The sequence below is a fragment of the Triticum aestivum genome, chromosome 5D (assembly GCF_018294505.1).
Source record: "Triticum aestivum cultivar Chinese Spring chromosome 5D, IWGSC CS RefSeq v2.1, whole genome shotgun sequence".
Taxonomy (NCBI): Eukaryota; Viridiplantae; Streptophyta; class Magnoliopsida; order Poales; family Poaceae; genus Triticum; species Triticum aestivum.
Window position 1 is genome coordinate 442,505,173 of NC_057808.1, and position 11,678 is coordinate 442,516,850.

The 11,678-nt window shown below is 52.7% G+C and overlaps 1 protein-coding gene and 1 pseudogene across 1 annotated transcript; both read right to left on the reverse strand.

Annotated features, from left to right (window-relative positions):
* Nucleotides 1–2,225: 2,225 nt before the first annotated feature.
* On the reverse strand, nucleotides 2,226–3,023 carry LOC123120864 (uncharacterized; annotated as a pseudogene).
* A 5,425-nt stretch (nucleotides 3,024–8,448) lies between these two features.
* Nucleotides 8,449–10,383, reverse strand: LOC123125397 (uncharacterized). Its single transcript, XM_044545898.1, has 2 exons — nucleotides 9,051–10,383; nucleotides 8,449–8,814 (listed from the first exon to the last, which is right to left on the reverse strand). The coding sequence occupies exons 1-2, from the start codon at nucleotides 10,378–10,380 to the stop codon at nucleotides 8,780–8,782; spliced, it is 1,365 nt and encodes a 454-aa protein (XP_044401833.1). The 5' UTR covers nucleotides 10,381–10,383; the 3' UTR covers nucleotides 8,449–8,779.
* Between the last annotated feature and the right edge of the window lie 1,295 nt (nucleotides 10,384–11,678).

Genomic DNA, 11,678 nt, shown 5'->3' on the forward strand with positions numbered 1-11,678 from the left:
GTCAGAGCCTTGGCCAAGTTGATGGGCTACACCAGCTGCATCACCGTTAAGCTGGAGGAGGGGCGAAGATGGAGTTTGCAATACAGATGTGATTGATAAAGGGTTGCAGACTTGTGGGGTGGAGAACGAGGATGCTGATGAAGCAACTATCCGTTGTGCAGGATTAGGCAGGTGCCTTCATGGGCCAATATATGATGAACCAATTATGCAATGAGAAGCACCATGGAAGAATGAATGATGTAAACTAAAAACATGACATGAACTTGACAATACCAAAGGGTCTAAGATTGAGTACAGCTATTCTGCATAATGAATGATGAAAACTGACAACATGCCATGAACTTACGGTACCAACGTGTCGAGGATGGTGTACAGTTATCCTGTAGAATTAGTGACCTTGATCTCCATACAGATACATTACCTAAGCTACCATATTAGCTTATCTGTTTGATTATCTCATGCGACATTAGTCCAATTGAGTTTTCTTCAGAGGAATTATAGGCAGATGGGGTTCATACATGTAGACTAAAAGACAACTTAATGACCCGTCTAATTTCCTTATCACTTTCGTTCATATCTTCTAAGATTCTAAGCTCCCTAGGAGTATTGGCTCATGTTGCATCAGGGCTTTAGGGGTCGCTGGTGGGCCCACCTGCAAGGGGGTGAATCATTGATGTGTGCTGCCTTTGGATCCACTCCTAGGTGTGTTATGTGCAAGAACAACTCAACCCAATTCAGGTGATGCACACAACAAAGCAATCAATCGCATAACCGCCGGTGTAAAAACACATTAAAAAGAAGGAGGCTTAATCACACAAATAGGAGGCTTAACTCCGAGGATGGAACCGTGGATGGAGAAAGTGAGGGTGTTGTCCTACGGGAAGATAGAGAAAGCAGAGGCGGCAACGACCATGCATTCAGGTTTCGAGAGCGGAGGAACAGAGAAGCGAGGAGGAGGAGAAGGAGCAATGGTGGTGGAGAGCATGCGCCGAGGACGAGAGGGGTTGGTGCTAGGGTTTTCACCACACTCAACGTGATCTACTCCACACCTCCCAGTTCACGTACGTCAAACCAGAGAAACACCTGCCACTGTCCCTTTGCACCACAGGACAACGACCCTAGTAGTCATCCAGCATCAGCTCAAGCGCGTGTGTGGAAAATGGATGAACTGCCGAGCAGTTAAACAACCAAATTAAAAAGATCAGGCGGCCATAGATCGCTCGCGTGCTCAGATGGCTTGTATGGCTGGGGTAGCCCATCAGGGTTTATAGAATATATGCATAGAATGTGATGGATCGGGTTTGACTTTAACATCAGCAATAGTTGATCATTCCTGACCTCTAGATCTATAATCCATAGGACACCCTGCCTTTAGGGTGGCAACACGGACGACCAATTAACCAGATATCTATGAGATAATTTTTGCTACCTTGCAACCGGTTGCATCAGGAATTTCAAACAGAGACATCATACAATATGAGTATGGAATATTGTTTAAGCTGGACTACAGTAGAACCAACTTACCATCTAAGGAATTTGTACCGCCAACTATCCAGCTTCTTATCTATCCTCTCATCAGTGTTTCTCCGGTCACTGTTCGAAGTTTAGTGTTATGAACAGGAAAACATAAATGCTAGTAATATGACGTTGGATTTTGAAGCAGGGCAAATCGAAAGTTTTTATGACAACTTACGTGTCACAATTTGCCATAAATATGTTCGATGTGCCATAATTGGAACCACCCCCCCGCGCCCGCAAAAAAAACTTCACCGGCAAACCCCCTCTCCTAATTAAACAAGCAATTTCAGGTTTATGAAAGAAATCCTAAGAACAAATAAATGTTCAAAATAGCTACAAACAGTTTCAAGTTTATGAAAGTAATCTTAAGAACAGATAAATGTTCAAAACAACAACAAGAAACCATCCAATAATGTACTGAATTTGTATACGATTACAAACAAACGCAATAGAACTTCTGAAATTGTTTGCCACTTGATGCCTAGAGAACATACATATGATATGGTGCTCTAGGATCATCACAATAAACGGCCGATTGAGGAGTTCAGAACCTGGGACGACGCCATGGCCTATCCGCAGCCCACCAAACCAATGCAGCTAGGAGATAAGCAAGCTTGGATCATAGGTGGCCATGGCATCTAGTGCCGCGGCGCTTCTCCCAGAGCGCGGCGTACTCCTCATCGTCCGGCACGACAAAAGAGAGGAGCTTAATTAGCGGCGTCCTTGTCCAGAACAATAACAATGTTGTCTCCGACCGTCCAGTAGGCAGACCAATTGTCGCTCCCTGCGAAATGAATGGGGTCCAAGTCCCCGTCGGGGACGACTGGCTTGCTGCTATGTGCGGTGGTGGAGACCCACCCGCCGGCGGCAGAAGAGAAGGCGCAGACCCTGGCGTTGCTGTCCCGAAGGCAAAAAACCATGCACGTCACCCTGAAGTTTGAGAGGCTGATGCCCGCGTCCGCGTCCGCATCCTTGCCGTCGAGGAGGAAAGCGCCCAACATGTTGCAACAATGGAACCACGCCGAGCGAGATATTTCCTTGTAGCGCCGCGCCAAGGGATCACAGATGAGGAGGCGTGGCGCCCGCGACCTGTGGAAGAGGAGCAGGAGGCCCCCCGGATGTCGGCGAGCTCCGAGCGGCAATCGCCAAATTCCCCCAGCGGGAGGAAGTCGAGCGCCAGTTTTTGATAGGCGATGGTGTCCACAGGAGGAGGAGATGAAGACGGGGTTAAGGCTAGGCGGGCGCGGGGAGCCGTAGCCGTCCTCGATGCAGTAGTGGCCAACGATGTGGTCGGGTACGCCGTGGAGAGATCCGAACCGGCGGAGGAAGCCGCCGCTGTCACCCGCGATTACACGGTGCTAGCGCTTGCAGGTGCTCGCGGCGCGGACGAGGTGGGCATGCGAGGGGAGGCGCAAGAACACCAGCTCAAAAAGCTTGTCCAGGAGGACGTCAATCTCGGCCGCCCGCGGGGTTCCCCTCTGGGAATTCTTGCGGCGGTCGGCCATGGCCTGGGCACGTGGATCTCGATCAGAAAAGGTTGGGCTAGGAAATGTATGCGTAATACTGGGTTTCCCCTCATGTAGCACAAGTGAGTCATTAGCATGCTGGAACTGAAGCGGAAACTCTACCATTTCCGTGATGTACCGGCAACACTGTGCAATATAAAAAGCTAGTCATTTTGCTTTGAGAATACACAGCTATCATGCAAAAAAAAAACATGTCAATACGGTATGCGAGGTCTCATCAGAGTTAGCTTTTAGTCAGATGGTACAGGTTTTGCATGCATCTGCTGCCACTCTCTCTTTCTCTCTTCCAAAGTAATTCATCCATTTGTTTCACCTTTAGTAACTTAAATCATTCATATCTCATAAACAAAAATTCCGATTCCAACACTTTTTATATATTTGAACTCCTGACGAAAAGATCTTTAAAACAAGACCGATTTTAGATACATTTTAAATCGGTTTGAAATTTATGCAACATATTTCACATAAATCATATCTATTTCAATATCACATTCTTGGAAAAAATATTTCACTCTTCTCAAATAAATTGTTACACATTTCAGTTACATATTATTTTCATTTTCAGAACCCACATTTCACTTTTCACTGGCTTGTTTCAGCAAAATAACATCTATTTCAATTTCATATTTTTAAAATAACATGTTTCATTCATTTGAAATAAACAGTTAAACATTTCCAACTAACCAGTCTCACAAGTTGACATTTCAGTTTGGTATTATTGTCATTTTCAAAGGCCGCATTTAACAAACATTCACATATATTTCAGTCCCACAATTTTTAAATAACATTTTTTTCACTTTTAGAACCTACATTTCACTTTGCGCTAGCTTGTTTCACAAAAATTACACCTATTTTAATTTCCAGTACTGAAAAAGAAAATTTCGCTCTTTTGAAGTAAATCATTACACGTTTCATAATTTTCAATTTCACAAGTTGAGATTTTAGTTTCACGTTTTTTTTTCTAGGTGCATTTCACTTTTCACTGGCTTCTTTCACAAAAATCACATCTATTTCAATTGCACGTTTATGAAATAACTTATTTCACTCTTTTGAAATAAAAATGTAACACACTTCCAAATAATTAGTTTCAAAAGTTGACATTTGAGTTTCATATTTGGGTTTAATATGTTTATGTGAAAAATGTTACTCACATCTTTCTAGTGGAATATGTTAGTTTCAGATTTTTCTAGTGAAATGGGTTTATTTCACATATGAAATGTGAAACGTTGAAAATTAAATGTGTTTGAAATATATCCAAAATTGGTCTAGTTTTAAAGTTCTTGACCCCAGGAGTCCAAATATATAAAAAGTTTTAAAAACAAGTCTATAGTTCAAAAGATATGGTTGATTTAAATTGTCTAAGAGGAATTAAAGTCTATGATTTGTTCCGTGGGTAGTGTGAGAGTAGAGTCTTGCATGCGTACCGTCCCTGACAAAAGGCGTACTTTGAGGTCCATTATGTTGTCATTGATTTGACTAAAAATAAAGATACAAGAATATACTAGTGCTATACATCTAGGTGGGCCATACCGTTTCACGAATCTCAGAAAAAGCGGATGGCCTCAGATCCACCGGTACATCACGGAAACACTCAAAATGACTTTCCCATGCTGGAACTCACTCGCCGTAATGCCTCAAAATAAGGGACTGTCCGAGAAGTCAACAATTTATCTTATGAAGACACGCCCAAGGAAGTAGCACCGAAATGGGATTGGAACCGGATGCCTTTTATGGAAAAATAACATCGCCGTCACCATGGGAGGATGCTGTTGCAACCCCAAAGAATTTGACGGCCGTCTAACTTTTTTTAAGTAAGTTGATTTTCTAAGCCGTTGGATCAAAATCCAACGGCTCTTCTTCATCTTCTTTCTCTAGCCCTAATCCCCATCCAAATCGGAGAAACTTCTTCCTGTTCCAACCGCTTCCTCTGGCATGCTTCCCTAGCTCTCCTGCAGTTGCCACACTACTCCTCGTTGTCGCTTGCCGTGGCGTTCCTGCCTCCGGTGAGGAAACTAACTAATTCGAGTGGCGGTCAGAGCTAAAGACCCCCCCCCCCCCCCCTGCGCACCTTCACGGTTTACCTGCTTCCTCACCTCCACCGATGATGCCCCGTCTCGGCAAGGTCCTGGCTTGGCCTTGCCATGGTCGCGACAGCTCATTGCTGCTCGTTGTCGTCTCTGGCGTGGTGTTGCGCCTGGAATAGTCTTCACTCTCAAATGAAATAGGACTCAACACATGCTGCAATTTCAGGCAACTTACTAATATAGAACCCGCCAAAATTTAGTCAAAAACTTCTTACACGCACGATGGAGACATTATTCTCGTGGAAACGTCCGTGTTTAAAATAATTGTTGTGCTGGTCCTAAAAATCATATCCAAAGTCCAAACTGTAGTGGAACAATCACACGCACTGTATATTCATTCACAGAGTAGTACATATATATGAGTACAGAGGCACAACGTGCACACACTAAACTAACCAACTAAGTCCCTAGATCCTAGCTGCATGCGATCAGAGTGGAGTTGGAAGCGCAGGCAGTTGAGGGAGAGGGACGTGGTCACGTCAGTGCTGCATGAGCTGCATGTGCGGATGCATGCGTCCAACACCCCCCCGCAGTGTGAGCGTCGATGGCGCTGTCAACAACGCACAGACTGGATCTGAATTCCACAAAGGTTGCAGCAGGGAGGCCTTTGGTCATGATGTCAGCGAATTGTTGGCTGGTTGGAACGTGATGAACACGAACATGGCCAAGGGCAACCTTCTCGCGGACGAAATGAACGTCAAGCTCGATGTGTTTGGTGCGTCGATGATGTACTGGATTCTGTGAGAGATACACAGCGGAGACGTTGTCGCAGAAGACGACGGTAGCTTTGCCCAGGTCGGAGTGAAGCTCGTGAAGGAGCTGGCGCAACCAACAGCACTCGGCAACCGTGTTGGCAACGGCACGGTATTCAGCTTCGGCACTAGACCGAGAGACCGTGGGCTGCCGCTTGCTGGACCAGGAGATGAGCGTGCCACCGAGGAAGACACAGTAGCCGGACGTCGAGCGCCGAGTGTCGGGGCAGCCGGCCCAATCGGCGTCGGTGTAGACGACGAGGTCGGTCGGTGGTGTGGCGACGATGAAGAGCCCATGCGCAGTGGTGCCGCGCACATACCGTAGTATGCGTTTGACCATCACCCAATGTGGTTGCCGCGGTGCGTGCATATGTAGACAGACCTGTTGAACTGTATATGTCAAGTCAGGGCGCGTGAGTGTGAGATATTGCAGAGCGCCGGTGATGCTGCGATAGAAGGCTGCGTCCTCGGCAGGGTCACCAGCGGTGGCCGAGAGTTTGGCCTTGGTGTCGACGGGCGTCGGGGCAGGGTGACACGAGGTCATGCCGGCGCGTTCCAGGAGTTCCTCGGCGTACTGCGCTTGGTGTAGGAGAAAGCCACGGCTGGAGCGCTGCACTTGTATGCCAAGGAAGAACTTGAGAGGCCCGAGGTCTTTGAGAGACACGGCAGCATGAAGCTGGCTGATGATCCGCTGAAGGAGAGCGTCGGAGGAGGCAGTGAGCACAATGTCATCGACATATAGCAGCAGGTAGGCGATGTCGTGGCCGTGCTTGAGGACGAAGAGGGACGCGTCGGAGCGTGTCGCGGCGAAGCCCAGCCTAGACAGGCACCCGGCGAACTTCGCGAACCATGCCCGGGGAGCTTGCTTGAGCCCGTACAGGGACTTGGATAGCAAGCAGACGTCGAAGGGGCGTGAGGCGTCGACGAACCCAGCTGGCTGCTGGCAGTAGACATGTTCAGTGAGCTCGCCGTGGAGAAATGCGTTCTTCACGTCGAGTTGGTGCACTGGCCATGAGCGAGCGGCAGCGAGCTGGAGGACGAGCCGGATCGAGGCGGGCTTGACGACCGGGGAGAAAGTGTCGGTGTAGTCGATCCCAGGCCGCTGAGAAAAGCCCCGCATGACCCAGCGGGCCTTGTATCTGTCGAGGGAGCCGTCAGGGCGCAGCTTATGTCGAAAGATCCACTTCCCGGAGATGAGATGGGTACCGGGCGGACGAGGAACGAGAGTCCAGGTCCGGTTCGCACAGAGGCCGTCGTACTCCTCCTGCATGGCGAGGCGCCAAGCCGGATCACGAAGGGCGGCCGCCACAGACGTCGGAATAGGCGAAGGCGCAGCAGTCCCGGCGGTGAGAACATAATCTGCATCGTACTTTGTGTTGCGGCGCTGAACGCCAGCCATGGCGCGCGTGACCATGCGGTGGCCGCAGGCCGGTGGGGTTGGAGACGATGCTCGTGGCGCAGGCGAGGCTGAAGCCGGGTCGGAGGGGCCAGATGTTCCAGTAGACGAGGACGATGATGAGGCCGGGGTCGGGGTGGACGCGGCGGAGAGTGACGGGGACCGCGGTGAAGCCGCGGCCACGTCGGAGGGGCCAGGCGAGCCACCAGACGAAGGCGGTGATGAGGCCGGGCCCGCGCTTGACGCGGCGGAGAGCGTCGGGGAACGCGGCGAACCCGCGTCCGGGGTGAGGGAGCCGACCGAGGTAGCAGGTGATGACGGTGTCGAGGCCGCTGTCGCAGCAGCCGAGCCACCGGGCCATGGCGCAGTGGCAGCCGAGCCGGGAGTAGACGGGCTAGGGGCCACGACAGCGGACCCAGGTGGTGAAGCCGAGGGCGTGGGTGCGCCGACGCGGGCATGCCGCTGGGCGCGAGGGGGAGGATCGGCGGAGGGGCCGTCGTCGATGAGGAACGGCCGAGACGGGGCCGGTGGCATGAGATATAAACGCGCTCGTCGAAAGAAAAAGGAAAGACGTGCTCGTCGAAGAACACGCTGCGTGAGATATAAACGCGGCCGGTCAAAGGATCGAAGCACTTGTAGCCGTCATGATCGGGAGGGTAGCCGAGAAAAACGCACGCGTGCGAGCGTGGGACGAGCTTGTGAGGGGAAGTGGCGGTGGTGTTGGGGTAACACAAGCAGCCGAAGACGCGGAGGTGGTGATAGGAGGGTGGAGAGCCATGGAGAAGCTCGTAGGGAGTAGTGAGTTGGCGAAGACGGCACGGCCGGCGGTTGAGCAAGTAGGTGATCGTGGCGAGAGCGTCAGGCCAGAATTTTGGGGGGAGGGAGGCATGGAAGAGAAGGCTGCGGAGGCCTTCGGTGAGGGTGCGTATGATGCGTTCCGCGCGGCCGTTTTGTGGCGAGGAGTATGGGCAGGAGAGTTGGAAAGCGATGCCATGCTTGGCGAGGAAGGCGCGGAAGCCGCGGTTGTCGAATTCGCGACCGTTGTCGGTGCGGAATGCGAGAATCGGTCGCTGAAACTGGGTGCTCACAAACGCATGAAATGAAACAAGGATCTCAAACACGTCAGATTTGCGGCGTAGTGGGAAAGTCCATGCAAAGTGAGTATGATCATCTAGAAGGACAAGAAAATAAGCAAAGCCAGAGTTGCTAACGATGGGAGAAGTCCATACATCACAGTGTAACAAATGAAATGGAGCAGTAGCAATGGAAGAAGAAGCAGAGTATGGCTGCCGAACAGTTTTGCCAATCTGACATGCATGGCAGGTATGAACCTGCGTTTTATTACACTGAAAATCAAAAGAAGATGTGATTGCGGATAACGCGGCGCGGCCAGGATGCCCAAGTCGCTGGTGCCACAGGTCGGTGGAGACGGCGGCGAGCAAGGCGGAGTGGTGCTGGTGATCGTCGGCAGTGGGGCGAAGAGGATACAGGTCGCCGGAGCTGTTACATCGGAAGAGCACCGTCCCGGAAGTGAGATCCTTAATAGAGAAGCCAAATGGGTCAAATGAGACAGCAACAAAATTATCACGGGTGAAAGCACGAACTGAAATCAGATTTTTAATAAGGTGAGGCGAAATGAGCACATTGCGGAGAGTGAGAGAGGAGGAAGGGGTGGGTATGATGGCGTCGCCGGAGTGGGAGACGGGCATGGTGGTGCCATTGCCGACGATGATGCCGGGATGCGTGTTGGTGGAGAAGGGACGTGAGAGCATACCAGGGTCGGCGGCCATGTGAGAGGTGGCGCCGGTGTCGAAGAACCAGTCACCACCGCCGGAGTAGGGTTGCGGCATGGAGAGGAGGGCGTGCTGGAGCGAGGACATGTCCCAAGTGGCAGCGGGAGGAGTGGGCGTGGGTCCAGCGCCCGTGGCCGCGAGGAGCCCATGAGCGGAGGGGCGAGGGCCGAGCACGCCGGCGCCAGAGGGTCGCGGCATCACGGGCCAGGCCTGGAAGGTGCCGGTCCAGGGGTTGAACCCCGGGAACAAGGGAGCAGGGTGGCGCATGGGCGCGCTAGGTGGGAGGGCGGGGGCGTGGCCGCTAGCCCTGCCGTGGCCGGCAGGAGGGCCGGAGCCACCGGTGCCGCCATTGCCGCCCTTGCGGCCCTTGCGGCCTCGCTGGCCGTTGTTGTTGTTGAAGGAGCCCGGGTTTGTCGGAGGAGCGGGCGGGGCGGGCGCCGGGGTGGGCGCGGGCGTGGCGGCGGCGTGAGCCGCGACGTGGAGCGCGGTGGCGGGCTCATGGGCCACCGCGCGATCGATGCGCCGCTCCTCCTGGAGCAGATAGGAGCGCGCCTGGAGAAACGTCGGAAGCTTGGTCTCGTCGTACGTCATGGTGCCGATGGCGTGACTGAACATGTTGGAGAGGCCGCGCAGCATGTTGGAGACGAGGCCGCGGTCCGTGACGGCCATGTCACAGTCGCGGAGGGTGCCGGCGAGGGTCTGCAGGCGGGTGAAGTAGTCCATGACGGAGAGGTGCTCCTGACGAAGAGAGTGGAACTCCTCGAGGGCGATCAGGCCGCGCTGAGTGCGGTTGTCCAGGAACAAGCTGCAGATGGCCGTCCACAGGGTGAAGGCAGAGGGTTGGTCCTGCGGAACCATACCTTGGAGCTCCGCGGAAAGCATGGTGTACAACCAGCGGACGATGCACCAGTCCACCTGAGTCCAGGCGATGTCGTGGCGGCGGTGCTTGGCGTCGACGCTGCCGTCGACGTGGTCATAGATGCCGTATGACATGAAGAGAGAGTGGAAGAAGGAGCACCAGAGTTTGAAGTTGGGAGGGGTGAGGGTGAGGGTGACGGGGATTTGGCCATGGATGTTGAGAGTGAGGATGGTGGAGAGGGGAACAGAGAGGAGGCTAGCCGGAGCGGCGAACGGATTGCTGGCCGAAGCGGCGAACGGGTTGGAGCCAGAGGAGCCACCGGAGGTCAGATCAGAGAGATCCTTGGGAGGGAGGCGGAAGCGAGAGGTTTGGATCGGAAAGAGAACGAGGTATCTGATACCATGCAGTGGAACAATCACACGCACTGTATATTCATTCACAAAGTAGTACATATATATGAGTACAGAGGCACAACGTGCACACACTAAACTAACCAACTAAGTCCCTAGATCCTAGCTGCATGCGATCAGAGTGGAGGTGGAAGCGCAGGCAGTTGAGGGAGAGGGACGTGGTCACGTCGGTGCTGCATGAGCTGCATGTGCGGATGCATGCGTCCAACACAAACAGTAAATTTGTAAAAATGCAAGGCCCATTCAGTGAAAAGTGGACTTTGCGGGAAATGATGGAAATTGTATTTTCAACAATCAATTTAATTTAGACATAAGGAAATCTAGGTCGACTCAGAAGAAAACAGACAAAAAATCGTTACAAAAAGGTCAGAAACACACGGAAATTTTATAGAAAGAAGAAAACGCGAGCGCGTTCACTCACGCACGCCAGAGCAGAACAGCTAGGCACGTTTCAATGCATTCCTCTTCCTCTCTTGCCCGTGAAAACTTTCCAATTTGCTGCCAACTTCTTGCCAATATATTTTATCATCAGCTCCTCCATGATCGATCCATCTGCCCATCTGATGTCCATACGTTGAAGTCTACTCTTGCTCCCGATCCAATCCATCTCCATCCATATGACGTGCCGACTCCTCTCGACGGCGATGGCGACGACGACCATGGCTCGTCCGCCAAGCCCCAGACCTGTTCTTCTGGACGAGTATCGGGACTGGAGCAGTCTGCCGGAGGAGCTCCTGGAGCACATCGGCAAGATGCTCCACTCGCGGCGTGACGCCTTCAAGTTCCGGTCCATGTGCCCGGGCTGGCGCGCCGCGCTGCCGTTCACCAAGTACTTCGCGCCGATGCTGATGATGCTGCCCTTCTGCCCCAACTCACCGGACATCGCCGTCACCTTCTTCACAGCGGCAGACGGCGGCGAGACGACCTTCACGAGGAACCTGCCGTCGCTGCGAGGCAAGACACTGCGCGGCTCATCGCATGGGTGGCTGGCGCTCGTCGACGAGGCCGGGTATGTGACACTTCTCAACCCGCTGACCGGGGCTACCGTCAAGCTCCCGCTAGCCGACGAGCGCGTCCTGGCGGCCTCCTATAGACACTATGCGTTCCCGGACGGCAACTGGGTCATCCTTCCTGCCGTCCGCGGCCAACACGAGTGGGTCAGGCTAGAAGAGATGAAGAAGAGTGAGATCTTCCGCGAGATCGTGCTCTCCTCGTCCTCGCCCGGCTCCGGGGACTGCGTGGCGATGGCGGCGCTGGCGGAGTCGAGCACCGTCGCGTTCTGCCGCGTGGGCGTCGACGTTGCATGGACGTTGCTCGACACCAACGGGCCAAAAAGCTGC

Excerpts from the sequence above, each read along its gene's own strand:
- LOC123125397 (XM_044545898.1), bottom strand. The coding sequence starts at position 10,380 with ATGTACTACTTTGTGAATGAATATACAGTGCGTGTGATTGTTCCACTG. Across the intron at positions 8,815-9,050 it reads TCACATGGCCGCCGACCCTG|GATCTCACTTCCGGGACGGT; the intron begins GTATGCTCTCAC and ends TTCTCTATTAAG.